General features: G+C 53.7%; 1 protein-coding gene across 5 annotated transcripts in view; it reads right to left on the reverse strand.

The window, feature by feature from the left end:
- PRKAR1B (protein kinase cAMP-dependent type I regulatory subunit beta) overlaps nucleotides 1-18,180 on the reverse strand; it is a 126,105-nt gene that overhangs the window by 29,709 nt on the left and 78,216 nt on the right. For all 5 annotated transcript variants that reach the window (XM_055339282.1, XM_055339281.1, XM_055339284.1 and 2 more), the window contains 2 exons: nucleotides 8,877-8,938; nucleotides 8,365-8,411 (listed from right to left, as the gene is read on the reverse strand). In XM_055339282.1, coding sequence (XP_055195257.1) covers nucleotides 8,365-8,411; nucleotides 8,877-8,938 — 109 coding nt within the window. The remainder of the gene's footprint in view (nucleotides 1-8,364; nucleotides 8,412-8,876; nucleotides 8,939-18,180) is intronic.

Consider the following 18,180-nt stretch of genomic DNA (forward strand, 5'->3'; position numbering starts at 1 on the left):
CCTGGCCTGTACAGAAGCCCTGCCTGCCTCCCTGGCCAGCCTTCAAGTCATCAGCCTTGGATGGGTCTCAGGACCCAGAGCCTCCCCAGCTGTACACAGTGGGTCAGACTTAGGGCTTCCATAGGCATCCCTGCTGACACCCTCCCAGGCTCTGTCTGCTGCCCCCAGTTCTAGCAGCACACATGTCCAGACCAGTCAGCAAGGAGCCATACTGACGGGGCCTCCTGCCTGGGGCCACAGCACCCAGCTCCCATGGCCTGTGGCCGGTGGAGACACTGCCGGGGCGCCAATGAGGCCCAGCTGAGAGGGGCCCTTTCAGCCTGCATGGGTGACCCGGCACAGTGCTCCCACTATGCATTGACCCTGCACGTTCCGTATCGCGCAAGAATAGTACAGATTGTTTATTATGCGGTGCCTATACAGATTCGGTTACTATAAATTGACACAACGCATGCTTTATTCCCCCAGCGTGTCAATGAGCCTGCAGAACAGTGCCCATTGCCAAAATGGGTGCACGTCGGGAAAGATCGGATTGCGGTGAATCATGGACGCGATTCTTACTGAAATCAATGACTCATTATCTGCGCAATAACTGAGGCACAGAATCGCGTATCCGCAAGAAAACATGCAGGTGATAACTACGTGATACATGTGAGCAAGGGTCCCAGGAAGCTGGGTGGGAAGGACACCACGGCTGTGCAGAGGTGAAGCTGCCTGTGACCCTATAAGCTTCCACCAGCCTGGCTGAACACAGAGTACCTGCTCCTGGGCCTGTGTCCTCGTGCACCCACAGGGAGGTTGGAGCAGCTGGGGACCTGGGAGAGGAGATGCCAGCTTCCACATGATGAGGCCCTCGAGGAACCAGGACTATGTCCCATCCTCCCCACAAGGCAGGGACACAGGAAAGACAACCCAAGACCCAGGAATGTAAGGGGTGCAAGGACCTCAGACAATACCCTCCAGAACCGGTGCCCCTGGTTTTCCCAAAGGGGACCCGGGCCTATGTGTGTGTGTGTATGGGGGGTGATGACTTATCAACGGTCCTGGTAACCCAGGCCCCAGCCGGCCCTACCCATGCCATGCTCTGTTGTGGTGAAATCCTGCCCAAAACAGCCACGTGCCCAATCCCGGCAGTGCAGCTCCATGACACCTGCACTGGTCCCCCAGGATCCCTGGGAGCCCCAGGACCCCTCTCAGGTGACAGGTCCCCTCCAGCAACCATGGTTCCTTGGAAAGGAATCCCGGGGCGAGTCCTTATATCACTGACATGTGAGCTATTGGGTTTAGTGTAGGTGGGCCAGTCGTCAGAGCCACAGAATGGGTCCCTGTCCCTGTGGGGGACGCACATCTCTCGTGACTGCCCCAGGGTGAATGTGGGGGCACCGTGTGTGTGCAGGTTGTGCTAAGTGCTGTTCCCCAACAGTTGAACCAAGCCACCCTCCCCCCGGCTCCACCCACCAGCGTGCACTACATGCCTTCCTGGAGGCCTCTTAAAGTCGGGGCAGCGACGTGAGCTCAGGAATACCGTCTGTGATCAGGAGACTGCCTGACCTGCCTTGCACAGTGGCCAGTGGGGGCAGGACTCCCAAGAGCCCAAAGAGCGCAGGCACCCAGGGGCCGCGGGGACCTGCTTCCCGCCCAGAAGCCCAGGCCTCAGAGAAAACCATTGTGTGGAGCCCCCGACGGGCCCAGGGCCACACTGCAGGCCGCCCCACACAGCACAAAGGGGCCATCCTTCTCGGGACACTGGCTTCTGTCACCGCAGCCAGCGCAGCACGGGGCCCCACCCCAGCTGGCACGCAAGGGGGCTACTTCTTGCTTTGTCTCATTTTTGTTTCTTCTTCTTCTTTTAGAAGAAAAATGGTGGGAGGCCCCACTGGGCTACACTTGTGTTCCCACCATTGACAGAGACTTCTCCGGCTGAACCCAGAGCTCCCACCCGGCTGCTGTGCGTTAGTGCATTCATCCATCTGTCTGTCCACCACCCCCAGTGTGGACTGAGCGCCACTCTGTGCCCTGTACATTCTAACTGCTGGCGGTCAGCAGGGGAAGGCAGGCGGGCTCCTGTCCATGGGGACTCACCCACCAGTCAGGAAAAAGACCGCAGGCAAATAATGCTACAAACACACATTCATCATGAAGCGTACTCCAGGCATGAAGAGAACAGCGTTCAGAGGACCAGGGCAGAGACCATTTGTAGAGGGCTCTCCGCGAAGGGAAACGCGAGCCAGGCTCCAAGCATCCAGAGCGAGGGCCAGCATGCAAAGATGTGGGAGAAGGGCAACTGAGGCAGAGAACAGGATCTGCAAAGGCCCTCGGGCCCCGGTGACATGGAGGGGCCTGGATGCAGCAAGATCAAGCAGAGAGAGATGCCCGGGGGCAGGAGCAGAGGATGGGGGAGGGAAGGAAGCCACAGAAGGTTCTGGCAGTTCATCTGGTTAACACTGTGACTGCTCCCTCAGGTGGCCTACCGAGAACAGCATGTGGCCACCAGAGGGGAGAGGGGAAGGAGTGGAGAAGTAACTCAAAAGGCGGCTGTGGGTGGCAGGCCCAGCAATCCCAGAGCCCAGGGGCTGAGGCCCAGTGACTGGCGCTCCAGCAGGTAGCTGTGGCGTGCGTGGTCCACGCAGAAGGAGGTGGAGGCAGTGATCCAATTGAAGGCCCAGGATCCTGCTCAATAAAATCCCAAGGTGGGACCCCGGTGTTAGGAGCTGGAGCCTCAGACACAGACCAGGGCTGAGTGAGCATCACCCACACGTCGTGCCTGCCGCCTCACTCGGCCACCTGCCCTTCCCGACCTGGGCATCTCAGTGCAATGCGCTCCTCCACAGGAAGCAGAAATGGGCTAGCAGAAGCCGTCTGGGCAGCGGAGACAGAACACTGCCTGGAGTTATCTGTGGAATCACAGCAGGAGTGGCGAGTGGCCTCAGCCTGCCTGCATTTCTCATACTGCCTGGAGCTGACCTGGCACAGTGGCAAGGATACTCTAGCCCTGGCTGTTGTTTTGCTGTCACAGATGGCGAGGAAAAGCTAATGGCCCGTCTCCTCCTGCCTCCCCAGGCTCCCGCCACAAACAGCAGGAGTGTCCCCACAGCGAGTGTGTTGCAGTCACTGGGTTGGGCGGCCTACAGGTGCCCTGGAGGGAGCAGAAGCCCCATCTCTGTAGTGTGGCTCTTCTCGCCAGGCCTCACTCATCTCTAGCTCCAAATGCCAAATGCCCAGGGGGTGATCTGGTTGGCTGCTGCCCACAACATGACCCCCAGCACAGGTGTCCCTCCTGATGCTCCCATCTGTGGAACGTGGGCTGTGCAGTTTCCATTCAGGTTTCCTCCAGAGGAACTCCAAATCTGTCCTGGCGCACAGTCCTCTCCCTGCCCTCCCTAACATCAACCACACTTAGAGGCTCACGGGGCAGGATTTTGTGGGAACCCTGGAGCACCCCTCCTGGAAAGGGAATAGGTATGGGGTATATAGGAAGGCCCCTACCACATGGGGGTGGCTCTGAGGTCCCCGTCCCCAGTTCCTGAGGACAGTCCTTACAGCTGGAGGCAAAGCAGTCCCTGATCACAGCAGGGCTGCTGGGGCCTCAGCACAGAATTAACAGTGCATGCTGGGCATTCCCAGATGCACCCTGTGTGAGATAGGTGTTGGACTGCAGAGAAGCTTCCGAGCCAACTCCAGGTGAACTATAAGGACTGATTCCCAGACACGTCCTGACGGCCTGAGCAGGTACTCGTATGTCGCTGCAAGACATGTGATGGCCAGGAGCCTGGAGCAATGCAGGTGTCCACCGATGTGACAGATAGACACAGTGGGGTCCATCCACACAGTGGGTCACTGTTCAGCCTCAGGAAGGAAGAAAGGACACCTGCCACAACAGGGACGTGCCCTGACAATGTGAGGCTGAGTAACACAAGCCAGATGCAGAAAGACACACATGGGGACCCCACACACACGAGGTTCTGGGGTCATCAGACTCACAGACACAGAGAGTAGAAGGTGGGGCTAGGGCTGGGAGAGCAGGTGGGGTCAAGGGGTCATGGGGACAGAATGTTCTGGAGATGGACAGGGGGACAGTGGCCCAGCCATGGGCATGTGCTCGGTGCCCTCAACCACTGGATACCTGGAAATGGTTAGACAGCAAATTTTAGGTATTCATACTTTACCAATTAAAGAAACAAAACAAAACCAAAGAGCCAGAGCTTCAGGTACCTGCTGAGTAACAGCTGATGGTGACCCACAGAGCCCAACGGCCATGCCCTGAGGTACCCCGTCTCAGGGACACAGCTCAGAGCTCAGAGGCTGGACACTGGGAACCGGGTGGGCAGGGGCCGGGGTGGGGGGGGCATCCCAGCACAAAGGAGGGTCCGAAAATAGTGAAGGCCTCGCAGGATTAGGGAGGGCTGGGCCTCAGACAGAACTACGTTCCTGAGCCCTAAAATCGGCAGCCGAGTATCCTTTTAAGTAGAAATGCTATGTTCCACGAATAAAACAAATTGGAAGATATTTTTATACTTAGAAAAATGGATTATAGCTCTTGGCAACACACATGCTGCGGTGTCTCTCTGGAAAACCATAATTTAAACTGAACCTGGTGCTTTTGGCATTGGTCACCTGGCTGTCCCCCTAGGGCGCAGCAGGTCAGAGGGCAGTGTCCACCCTGCAGAAGAGGGGCGAGGCTCAGGATGTCCACCCCTGAGCCCAGCCAGACAGAGGAGCAGGATGGGGTTCCAGGGGACCCTGCCCCCCACAGGGCTCTGACATTCAGCAGGGCCCCCACCCAAATGAGACTGGCATCGCTGGCGTCTACGAGCCAGGCTCAGCAACCCCAACACGGCCCTGGAAGGCCACAGGGCCAGGTCAGCCAGGTTGCTCCCTGCGCCCTGGAAGGCAGTTTACAGAAATGAGCACACAAACAGCATGCCTGGGCCTCAGAGCATCTGGGGCAATTTCACGCCGCGAGCAGTAATAACAGTAATTATTATAACACATACCCCATAACTCACCCCGGCTGGCCAATGTGCCACTTTTTCATCCCAGATCCCTGACTGAGCTCTTTTGATTCCCTCAAATGTGGCCGTCCCCCACACTGCTGCACTGCCCGATGCGTCCCACATCACAGAAGGGCTCCCCGCTGCCCTGCCCAGCTGGGAACCCGAGCATCAGGCATCGCGGGGCAGCCCACAAGTCACTGCCTGTCCCTTCAAGGGCTGGCGGGCCCAAATTTGAGACTACAGCCGGACACAAGCGTCCACCCACGGTGCCCGGACATCCTGGCTCGGGTGAGCCAAGGTCCAGCAAGCACTTAAAGCCGCCTTTGTACCTGAATCTCTGAGGCCAAGACTGGGGGCTGGACCTGCCAAGACAACGTATTTGGAGAACTCTGGTTATGAAAACTCACCTTTCTCCATCCCCAAACTGCCTCTATGGGCCCCTGGCCTCCAAAAAAGCCAGCTGTGACACCTGGCACATCATGAGGTCACCAGCACAGAGAGGCTGGGAACTGCCCATCAGCCCCTACCCCATTCTGAGGGGGCCTGGGGCCCAGCTCTGGGACCTCTCTTGGGGGGGTGGGCAGAGGCCCCCTCAGGACGAGCAGGTTCAGCCAGCCACTTCTTCCCTGTCACATCCTACCTCTGAAGGGTGCTGGGGGCAGCGGGGCAAGGAGACAGCCTCCCGTTGGACCTGAGTGCAACATTCCATTCCTGGTAGATGGATGGGTGGGTGTGAGGAGGGGGAACAGCCTACACTAAGATGCTGAGCAGCAGAGGTCAACCCAGAGTTACTTAGGGGACCCTCCTTCAGGTCCCACCCTCAAGTGCCTCCTGCCAGGTGTTCAGTGGCGGGCCCCCTCCCTGCATCAGAGTGGGGGGTCTCTGTGGTATGTGTGTGGGGAGGAGGAGGCAGGGTGGCGTCTGCCTAGGGCCATGGTAACGGCGGCCAGGAGAGAGTGGATTAATGGGGGAGAGGGGGACTGCATCCAGAGAGCCTCCACCCAACCCCACAGTGGGCTCTTCAAGGCCATGTCAGAACTGCCCGCTTGGATCTGTGGCTCTGTGTCCTTCAAGTAAATGGACATGGTGGTCGGTGACAAGGCCTGAGCTCTGACACCCCAACACTGAGGGGCCCTGGACTGTCTGCCATCTTCCCACATGGGTCAGGGAGGAATATCTCACGAGACCCCAATGGAGGCCCTCCAGGATCCAGAGAGAAATGGCAAAGAACTCTGGGGGAAGGTTTACCATGTCCCATACCTGCTCACCCAGCAGAACCACAGGTGTGCCCAGAATTCCCCGGGGTCCTCTCAGCTTTCATTTCTGCCCAAACCCTAATGATACAACTGACTCATTCCTTTGAAGATGTCTCTGGAATTGAATTAGAAGACTCATGAACTTCCATGAACACACAAGGGGGGAGAACATTCCGGGGTAGGAAGCGTAGGAGCCACAGGGTGGTGAAGGTCATCAGCGCAGCAGCCCAAGAGAGGAGCGGGATGTGGCTCTGCCTGGACTGGGAGGAGCCAGGCTCCAGTGGGGTCTTGAAGGATACATAGGAGTTTGCAAGGAAGGGCAGAAATAGGGATCCCTGGGTGGCGCAGCGGTTTAGCGCCTGCCTTTGGCCCAGGGCATGATCCTGGAGTTCTGGGATCGAGTCCCACATCAGGCTCCCTGCATGGAGCCTGCTTCTCCCTCTGCCTGTGTCTCTGCCTCTCTCTCTCTGTGTCTCTCATGAATAAATAAATAAAATCTTTTTAAAAAAAAAAAAGGAAGGGCAGAAATAAGCATGGAGGGACAAGAGGAATCGAGACCCACAGGCCAGACACTCATTGGCCATGTCCTGCAAACTTACTGGCCGGAGGACAGAGGCCATGTGCCCCAAGTGTATGTTTTGCGCACAGGGAGAGTGCAGTAAACATGCATTAAACATGAGAGCAAGAACTCAAGCAAGGCAGAGAAGGAAGAGGGGCCTCTAGGGGGAGTGATGGACAATGAGAATGATGTGGAGGAGCCAGGCAGGATGAGGACCAGGGGGACAGACGTGGGTCTGAACCAGGAACCAGCTGCCTCCGTCCTCAGGGTCTCCCAGAGGTCCGGGGTGCTGGCTGCATGCCTGCCCGTCCTTGGATCTCCCCGAGGTCTGGGGCACTGGCTGCAGGCCTGCCTGTCCTCGGGGGTCTCCCCGAGGTCTGGGACGCTGGCTGCATGCTTGCCTGTCTCTCTATCTCCCACTATTTGCTTTAACCCACAGCAAAGGTAACAGGTGCTGACTGTGACTGTGGGCAGCCCAGGGCCCTGGGCTCCTGCCCCAGTTTCCTTCTTTGGCGGCAGACAAAGCTCCCCCCCACCGCCAAACCTCCCACCCTTGAGGCTTGGGCCAGGCCCTGAGCTCAGGACAGAGCAGCTCGGGGTCCCCGAGGTGACTCCATGTGCCCCTCACCGTAAGACCTGGGCTGTGAGTCACTTCCCGTGCTGCCAGCTCCTAGGAGACAGTGACACGGGCCAACACAGATGGGCTGCCAGGGAGACAAATCGTTTGGGAGCCAGAGGGTGTGGTGCCCACCTCACAGGCAGGGAGTATAGTGCAGGGGAGGCGTGAGGGCGCCCAGCACCCCGAGGCCCAGAGGTGGCCTGTGTAAAACCACAAACTGAGTTGAGTCACAGGAAGGAGACTGCTGAGGCCACAGCAGAAACCATAGGGCCAGAAGCACATGCGAAGGAGGGACATCTGCCGGAGGCCAACGGAGACACGGGGGCAGGAGGGGGCAACAGGGGTCCCAACAGAGGCAGCAAGGTGCCAACGGATCCCAGGAAGTGAGAGGACACCATGGGCTCGGGCCCGTCCTGTGGTCGCACAAAGGTCCTGGGTCTGATTCAGAGAGAAGCCCATTTGAAAGCTTTCCTTGAGACTGGTGCACATGGGGTGCCGTCTGCAAGGCCCCGTGTGGACGGCAGACTGCAGGACCCAGAGAGGGATGCCCTTACCCTTCGGCTGGGGGCCCAGGTGCGGAGCTGGGGGCAGGAGGCTGCAGGAGCATGACTCTGCCATTCTCAGCACATCCACAACAGCGTGAGCCCCTCAGCCTGAGACTGGCAAGGTGGACAGAGCAGAGTGGGCAGGAAGAAGAGGAAAGGCTATTGTGCAAGATGCTGGTGGCTCCCAGGTCACCAGGGCGTGACAGCCACGGTTGAGGCCTCTAGGTCTGCAAACACTTGGCGTCGCCTGCTTTATAAAGTGCTGACACCCAAGGCAGTAGTGGAGTCTGGCTGACCCACGAGGCCCAAATCCACACTGTGAAATGTACTACCTCACTGACCAGGCCACAGACAGAGGCACTATTTTCCAGAGCAGATAGGATATACTCACGTCTACTTCTCCTTGGTCAATCACATAGAAGTTATCTCCTTCGTCCCCTGGAACAAAAGAAAACACACATTGTGGACAACGCCAAGGGTACCAGGTGTGGCGCTTTTGGCCTCCCTGTAGGCAGTACCTGCAGCCTGGCTTCACGGAGGCCGAGCAACCCGGGCTCCCACCATTTTCTCTTAATTTTTTAAAAATAAAACTTGTACAGATGACACGATGGTTTGACATACATGGACACGGTGAAATGGCCAGCACATGCCGCCCCCCAGCGCAGTCACCCGTGTCCCGCGTGGGGTGGGGCACCTGAGGTCCATGCCTGGCCTGTCACAGGGTTCCCCTCTGTTAATGGAAGGCGACTGCAACAGCCAGTTGACATGCAGTTGACAAGCAGAGTGACGTGCTCTGGTTTCATGAGAGACTCCTCAAGGCAGACAACAGGTTTTGTGTCCACACCCAGGGTGAGCCCACGGCCCACGGCCCCACGCTCCTGCTCAGAGAAGCAGGGAATATACCTTGCTGTATGACGGTCTCCCCAGCGATGTGCGTGACAGGAAACATGGCGTCGAATATGTCACTGAAAGAGAAAACGCATCCCGTGAAGGAGCTGGAGCGACATGGGGCGCAGACTCCACTGCTTCACCTCACACAGAGCAACCAGCTCTGCTCCCCCAGGAAATGGAAAAAAGGAAATCACCCCCCACCACTACCACCCTGTCATAACCCTGCCGTCCAGGCACCAGCTTGTCATTTGCAGATCCTTCTGTGACACAGTTCACTTTCTGGGTTTTGACAAAAATGGAATCACATTGTACACACTGCTTTGGACACAAAACAAAGTAAATATATCGCCAGAATGTTTATCACATTGGGAAACACAGTCCTACCAGAACGCTGCTTTCTGCATGCTTCCTGAGGGGGGCGTCCTGAGGCCTCAGAGGCAGGAGTGTGTCGGAGACTCCGGATGCTCAGGCTGTGCCAATAGGCAATCAGGGCATTTAATTTCCTAAGTGTGGCTGTGGCCTGGATGGAACAGGTAGGATGCACAAGGCAGGGAGGTAGAGTGTGCATGGTGGGGACCCTTTGACTCCGCCAACCGCAACCAGAACACAATGTCAGAGGTCAGCCTCTTGCTCCCAAAATGCACTGGCCACCTTCAGGAGCGGGCAGCTGGTGCCCCTCATGGGGAAATGCACACCGCAGAGCTCAGGGTGGCCTTCCTCCTCTCACCTAGCTGCAGCAATAGGAGAAAGCTGGGCCCAATGGCTCAGGCTGAGCCAACCTCAGAGGTGCTCACAGGTCTGGATGCAGGTTGGGTACCAAGCCCCCAGAAGCAAGTGTGAAGTCAGAGATGCAAACCTCCCTGTGCTCTGCTGTTTCCAGGGTCCAGAACATTACCAAGTCATTCTTAAAGTAGTAGCTGTTTCCTCTCTAAGAAAGAGGGAAGCACCATGGGGGGAACCAGTGGGTGGCAGGGGCGTCAGAGCATTTGCAGTGTCCCCACAACCCCTCCTTCCCTGCACAGACCTGGTATCTGTCCCCTGGCCCAGGCACATTTCCCAGCCACACCATGCCTGGGAGAGCATCTGCAGATGTGTCTGGTCTGTTTTCCAAACTGCATTTCCTCAAAACCACAGCATCAAGGATCCATCCCAAAATGAACAGATCTTTAAAAAATAATTTTACAGGGATGCCTGGACTGTCCAGTGGTTAGCGTCTGCTTTCAGCTCAGATTGTGATCCGGGGTCCTGGGATGGAGTCCTGCATCAGGCTCCCCACAGGGAGCCTACCTCCCCTCTACCTATGTCTCTGCCTCTCTCTTTGTCCCTCTCATAAATAAATAAAATCTTAAAAAAAAAAAAAGAAATGATTTTACAATTCCTACTTCATTTTTAAAAACGTTTACTGGTAATGGTACAATATTTCCCCAAATGCCATTAGCAGTGAAGCCAATCTCAGGACCCACCACCATGCAGCCTGGGCAGGTGCTCCAGACAGCAATCAGGCCGCAGGCCACTGGCCACCCCACAAATAGCCCGTATGTCTGCTGCACGAGTATGAGCCTGTGAAGGGGCCTATGGTTATCATTCATATGAATATACTGGTTGTAACTCTTATGTTTCGTCCTATGCCCCTTGATGCACATCTACGTGGAGATGTACAGACCTGATGACTGCCCTAGCGGCTGCCCTACCTGGGCCTGGCACAGCACCCTACTGACCACACAGGCATCCCACTCCCTCCCTGGGTACAGAAGGAACAACAAATCTCAGAAAGCCCAGCCCCACTTACCGAAAAGTGCTGCTAGCTCATGTCTTTTGGGGTTTTTTATTTGTTTTTTAAAGATTTTATTTATTCATGAGACACACACACACACAGAGACAGAGGGAGAGAGAGAGAGGCAGAGACACAGGCAGAGGGAGAAGCAGGCTCCATGCAGGGAACCCGATGTGGGACTTGATCCCAGGTCATCCCCTGGGCTGAAGGCAGTGCTAAACTGCTGGGCCACCCGGGCTGCCCTAGCCCATGTCTTTTGGAAGAAGCTAACACTCCCAGTGCACCCCCGCCCCCATTATCAAGGCTTGGACACGGCTGTGTGCAGGATAGATGCCCATGCTCCCACCAGCTTGGCCCATCCCCCACTGAGAGGCCCCCCTCTTTTCCCATCTTCTGCGTCTTCTCAAACAAAACCCAATTCTTCCTGCCTCTTAGCACTTAATGGCATTAAAAGGCCCTGTTTGCCTCTGCCATGAAAAGGAAAACAGTTTTCTATTCTCATCTGGAAGTGACCTCTGGAAGGCTTTGCTGAAGCTGCTGCCTGCATCCCAGGGAGTCTGACACGTGGGTCCCACTGCCACCCCCACCAGGGTCCAGGACACTGGGCTCAGCACTCCTGCATTGGGCACTGTGCCAGGTGCAGGGACACAGTGCTCGGGGCTGCTAAGACACAGAAACATGAAGACATGACAGTCCTCAGTCCATGAGGCCCCAAGGACAGAACCCGTGCTGGCCAAGCGCCCTTCATCTGCCCACTTGCTCTGAGGTCAGAACTGTGGCTGTCTTGTCCAGACTAGGAAACCAGAGACATTAAGTAACTCTGCCAAGGCCAGCAGCTGGGAAGAGGTGAGGCCAGGCCGCACTCGTCTTCCCGTGCAGGGCTCTGTGGGACACCCGGAGCTAAGCAAGATCTAGCTTAGGGGACAAGAAGGTGTGTTTGGGGGCATAGAGCCTTCCCAGTCTCAGGAAGCACCCTCAGAGAGCAGGTGGTGGGGGCCATGATGCCCACTCTAGGGAAGCCACTAGCCTGCGACAGGTGCTGGTCATCGCTGGGAGGCAGCCCAATCAGAGGCTGCACCCTGTCCTCAACTCTCAGCCTGACTCTGAGGTCCTCAGGCTTCCCGAGGCCTGAGCAGGGCCATTCCCTCAATGGCGGGGAGCAGCTTACAAAGGGGTGCCCACTTACCTTATCCCAGTGGCCCCATGGGCACTTTTCACCAGATCCCCACACACATCTGAGGCAGCCCATTTTTGCCCCTCTAAGTCAGGGGTTGGTCCTAGCCTTGCTGTACTGTGAACACCTGTGACTTCTGGTTTTGCCTAGGCATTCTTTCCAGAATAATGCAGATTTACATGCATAAAGTGGAATAAATAGAAAAACCAACAAAATCAACAATCTGGAAATGCAGTGGGCAAAATGCTAAAATAACCAGTTTGCAGCACAGGAGCCTGGTTTCTGTACTCCTGCATCACATAGCGAGTTCAGGGCAGGTCTAGCAACCACCCCAGTGGTGAGAGAGCCACGAGCATGAGCCATATTCTGATGTGATGTAGAAGTGGCCTCATCGCCTTTAGGTGACAAGATCATAGGCTCTGCTCAGGCCTCAGCAGCCTGCTCACACAGAGGGAAATGCCATCCACATTCATAGACTTTCAGCCCTCCCCCCTCCCTCTGTACGGGGCAGGCCTCTGCACTGGGGACTAGGACCCAGAGAGATCTGGGTCAGGGAGCAAGGTCAGGGAGCAAGGTCAGGATGGTGGCCAGGGAATGGGTGGTCTTAGACCCCAGCCACACCCTGGCCTGGACCCAAGCAGAGTCACCATGATGCTCAGGGCCTGCAAAGTGCTGGTTCCCTCCAGGTGGCCCATGGCTCAGAGACCACAGCCCTTTGGAAGCTCCCACCTGAGTCACTCCTCATACTGGCACCTCTCCTTCCCTGGGTTCCTCAGCTCTTGCCCTCTGACCCCTGTACCTGACAGTGTCCTGACTTCCTCCTCCCCAGCTGACTGTGAGTTCTGAGAACAAAGACTGCATCATCACTGCAGCCTGACACACATCTGATTCACAGTAGGTCCTTGGTACAATATGGATGGAAGGCTAGAGGTCAGATGGTGGGTGGATGGGTGGACGGGTGGATGGATGGGTGGGTGGATGGGTGGAAGAGTAGATGTGGAAAGAAGGGTAGAAGGATGGTGAATGGGGGAGCAGATGCATGGGTAGAAGGGTGGGTGGTGGGTGGTGGGTGGAGGGAACAGTGGATGGAGGATGAGCTGTCTGTTAAGGCAGCTCCAAGATAGTAGATCAGCTTGAACAAGGTATGGGTCTTCTGAGAGAAGTCCCTGCTTCCTGAAGCCATTCACTATGAAAATGGTGGCAGTCAATCTTGAATCCTCAGGCTAAACCCAGTGCGCTCCATCTAAGAGGAAGCCTCATTAACATTCTCTCATTTAAACCTCAAAACCATAGAAAGACGTTGGCCCCCATCGTTGTTCCCACTTTACAGACAGGTATACCAAGGTTCAGAAAGGTTAAGTGACTTGCCCATGGTCACACATCTGGCTTGGGGTACAGTAAGGCTGACCACTCCCTCAAGGTCCCATTCATTCATGCCACAGAAGGTGCACAACAGAACACACCAGGGTGTGGGGTCTCTGCTCTCTCTGGCCATGCATCCAAGCCCTGACTTATGGGTGGGTCCACACTGAGGCATGGCCTCTGCAAAGGAGGCAGCCCCTGGCTCTTGCTAGCAGGACCAGACTCCTGGAGATACTCTAGGGCAGGAAGGCTAGAGGGTACCTACACTTACCAGATGACTTTGTGTCAACGGCAGAGCGTCACATCCCCTGCCCTCGAGCACACCTGGCTGCCACTTGAGCCCTGCCAGCTGACTAGTTCCCTGGGTCCTCTGTGACCTGGTGGTCTTCCCAGAGAAAGTTGGGTGCTGCCGACCAGGGGTCTCATCCTGAGAGCTACACTCCCTGGTTCCAGCAATGAGGCCACAGGCACCAACTGGGCTCCTGGAGACATGTGTCACCTTCACAGCCTAGAGCCCTTCCCTTCCTGCCTGACTCCCATGGGGGGAGGCTTCCTGACTATTCACTTAGATTCATGTTTTCAAAGACACATTGAAAATGAGGTGTCACCCTTGAGGTCAGAACCCCATCAACGAGCCCCAGCTTACTGTATTTCCAGGAAAAACAATGCAATGTTTGTTTCATCTTGGGAAGGCTCTCCCCACCAAATAATGTGTTATAGTGAATCCTCATCACACTGGAAAGTTTGGGGTTTGTTTGTTTGTTTGAAATCTAAACCCCACATACAGTCCAAATGCAAGAATATGACCTCCTGGTAAGTTAATCGTCTCAACCTTAAAAATAAGACTTTGCATGCTAATACTAAGCCAGCCGGCTGAAGCCTACCAGATGCTTCACTGGACAGTTAGGTAGGTAAGCACAGGTCAAACTGCCACCGAGGTGGAAAGGAAAGTCTAAGACAAGAAGGGAAGGTACCGCCAGGGTTGGGTGGGGCAGGGCAGGCCTCTCTCCCCTTCCCATGCAGCTCCAGCAGACACTTCCCGGGTGTGAGGGTCCCCTTTTTATCTACCATCACCTCAGACCAGCCCCATTTCCTCCTCTATCCCAGCAGAAGCTAAATTTGGGGCCCTTGAGCCCTCGGGGGCAGGAGGGGTCAACAGGATGTCTCTGAACACCCTCTGTCTCTCCCAGAAGAGGTGAGTTGTCTTTTTTTTTTTTTATTGGAGTTCAATTTGCCAACATTTAGCATAACACCCAGGGCTCATCCCATCAAGTGCCCCCCTTAGTGCGCATCACCCAGTCACCCCAACCCCCGCCCACCTCCCTTTCCACTACCCCTTGTTCATTTCCCAGAGTTAGGTGTCTCTCATGTTTTGTCACCCTCACTGATATTTTCACTCATTTTCTCTCCTTTCTCCTTTATTCCCTTTCACTAATTTTTATATTCCCCAAATGAATGAGACCATATAATGTTTGTCCTTCTCTGATTGACTTATTTTACTCAGCATAATATCCTCCAGGTCCCTCCACGTCGAAGCAAATGGTGGGTATTTGTCATTTCTAATGGCTGAGTAATATTCCATTATATACATAAACCACATCTTCTTTATCCATTCATCTTTCGATGGACACTGAGGCTCCTTCCACAGTTTGGCTATTGTGGACATTGCTGCTATAAACATCGGGGTGCAGGTGTCCTGGCGTTTCACTGCATCTGTATCTTTGGGGTAAATCCCCAACAGTGCAATTGCTGGGTCGTAGGGCAGGTCTATTTTTAACTCTTTGAGGAACCTCCACACAGTTTTCCAGAGTGGCTGCACCATTTCGCATTCCCACCAACAGTGCAAGAGGGTTCCCATTTCTCCACATCCTCTCCAACATTTATTATTTCCTGTCTTGTTAATGTTCACCATTCTCACTGGTGTGAGGTGGTATCTCATTGTGGTTTTGATTTGTATTTCCCTGATGGCCAGTGATGCGGAGCATTTTCTCATGTGCTTGTTGGCCATGTCTATGTCTTCCTCTGTGAGATTTCTCTTCATGTCTTTTGCCCATTTCATGATTGGATTGTTTGTTTCTTTGCTGTTGAGTTTAATAAGTTCTTTACAGATCTTGGATACTAGCCCTTTATCTGACACGTCATTTGCCAAATATCTTCTCCCATTCTATAGGTTGTCTTTTAGTTTTGTTGACTGTTTCTTTTGCTGTGCAGAAGGCTCTTATCTTGATGAAGTCCAATAATTCATTTTTGCTTTTGTTTCTCTTGCCTTCATGGATGTATCTTGCAAGAAGTTGCTGTGGCCAAGTTCATAAAGGGTGTTGCCTGTGTTCTCCTCTAGGATTTTTTTTTAAAGATTTATTTATTCATTCATTCAGAGAGAGCGAGAGAGAGGCAGAGACACAGGCAGAGGGAGAAGCAGGCTCCACGCAGGAAGCCCGATGTGGGACTCGATCCCAGGTCTCCAGGATCACACCCCGGGCTGCAGACGGCGCTAAACCGCTGCGCCACCGGGGCTGCCCTCCTCTAGGATTTTGATGGAATCTTGTCTCACATTTAGATCCTTCATCCATTTTGAGTTTATCTTTGTGTATGGTGCAAGAGAGTGGTCTAGTTTCATTCTTCTGCATGTGGCTGTCCAATTTTCCCAGCACCATTATTAAAGAGACTGTCTTTTTTCTAGTGGATAGTCTTTCCTGCTTTGTCGAATATTAGTTGACCATAGAGTTGAGGGTCCACTTCTGGATTCTCTATTCTGTTCCATTGATCTATGTGTCTTTTTTTTTAATTTTTTTTTATGATAGTCACAGAGAGAGAGAGAGAGAGAGAGAGAGAGAGAGAGGCAGAGACACAGGCAGAGGGAGAAGCAGGCTCCATGCACCGGGAGCCCAACGTGGGATTCGATCCCGGGTCTCCACGATCGTGCCCTGGGCCAAAGGCAGGCGCCAAACCGTTGCGCCACCCAGGGATCCCCTATGTGTCTGTTTTTATGCCAGTACCACACTGTCTTGATGACCACAGCTTTGTAGTACAACCTGAAATCTGGCATTGTGATGCCCCCAGCTGTGGTTTTCTTTTTTAATATTCCCCTGGCTATTCGGGTCTTTTCTGATTCCACACAAATCTTAAGATGATATGTTCCAACTCTCTGAAGAAAGTCCATGGTATTTTGATAGGGATTGCATTAAATGTGTAAATTGCCCTGGGTAACATTGACATTTCCACAATATTAATTCTTCCAATCCATGAGCATGGAATGTTTTTCCATCTCTTTGTGTCTTCCTCAATTTCTTTCAGAAGTGTTCTGTAGTTTTTAGCATACAGATCCTTTACTTCTTTGGTTAGGTTTATTCCTAGGTATCTTATGCTTTTGGGTGCAATTGTAAATGGGATTGACTCCTTAATTTCTCTTTCTTCAGTCTCATTGTTAGTGTATAGAAATGCCACTGATTTCTGGGCATTGATGTTGTATCCTGCCACATTGCCGAATTGCTGTATGGGTTCTAGCAATCTTGGGGTGGAGTCTTTTGGGTTTTCTACGTACAGTATAAGAGATGAGTTGTCTGACGGTCAGAGACCATCCTGGGGTGAAATCCCAGCTCATGTACTTCCTCAGTACTACCTCATGGCATTTATCACCATCATCCCCATTGTCCTCATTTCCAGGTGAGAGGTCTGAGGCACAGACAGTTTAAGGAATTCACGCAGGGTCACACAGCCAGGATTCCAAACCAGGTGATCCGGCATGGAAGAAACATTCCCTAACACCAGGATGTTTGCTCAGTGACAGGTGCATGCGACCTTTACTAAATTACAATATTTCCCTTCTAGGCTTAGTTTGGTAAGAATTTTTATATTAGTTGCTGAGTGTTATCAGGTTCTTTTTCAACATGTACATGACATACCATACCGATGTTTTTCCTGTGGTCTATTAATGTGGACAGCATTCTGAGCTGGAGCTGTCCTTGAAACCCTATGTAGTCTTGGGGCACCTGGGTGGCTCAAGTTGAGCATCTTCCTTTGGCTCAGGGTGTGATCCCAGAGTCCCAGGATCGAGTCCTGCATCAGGTTCCTGCATGGTGCCTGCTTCTCTCTCTGCCTATGTCTCTGCTTCTCTCTGTGTGTCCCTCATAAATAAATAAATAAATAAATAAATCTTTAAAAGAAACCCTACTTAGTCTCAATGGGTAGTTTTCAAAAGTCAAGTTGAATTTGGTTGGCTATTTACGATTTTTGCATCTACATTCACAGAATACATACTATGCCTCACAGTTTTTACATGGCTTCTTGTTTGTTTCCTTGTGTCACCCGTATCATGCTCGGAAGCTGGGCAGCTCCTCCCTGCTCTCTGTCTTCTGGAGCCACTTGTGATGGGAGAACATACCATCTCCTGACGCTGGACAGGACCTGCCCCCAAGCCGTCATGACCTGGCTTCTCGGAGGAAGGCCTTCAGCTGCTGTTTAACTTTGAGTTTATTGATTGCTCCGCATTTTCTATTTCTTCATATGCCAACATGGACACCATTTTCAAAGTTAAAAATCTTTAAAAATTGACAGTGTTATAAAAAATCCAAATTTTTAGCTTTTCTTTAAAAGATAAAATGAAGCTCTAGCAACATGGGGCCTGCATTCTCACAAAGCAAGAAATTAGCCCACTCCCACCCTGGTCAGAGCACATGCTCTCCAGTCTGCCACAAGCCCCAGAAGTGCATGGATTCCTGACCCTCAGTGCAGGTGTGTAAGCCTGCCTGTGAGCTCACTGTCTGGGGGTGGCAGCTGCACAAGTGGAACTTCATCACGAGAGTGCCAGGCATCCTGTGACAACTGCTTCTCTGAGGGACCTGCTGCCAGTGCTAACCTTACCTGGACAGACCCAAGGGACTGAATCTCCAAGGACTTAACCCATCTGTAACATGGGCATAGGGTAGCACGCCCACCCTCATAGAGCTCTGAGAGCCTAACCGAGATATGGATTTTGTGAAGCATTTAGCAAAATAAGCACTCACAGT

The sequence above is a fragment of the Nyctereutes procyonoides genome, unplaced genomic scaffold (assembly GCF_905146905.1).
Source record: "Nyctereutes procyonoides isolate TBG_1078 unplaced genomic scaffold, NYPRO_anot_genome, whole genome shotgun sequence".
Taxonomy (NCBI): Eukaryota; Metazoa; Chordata; class Mammalia; order Carnivora; family Canidae; genus Nyctereutes; species Nyctereutes procyonoides.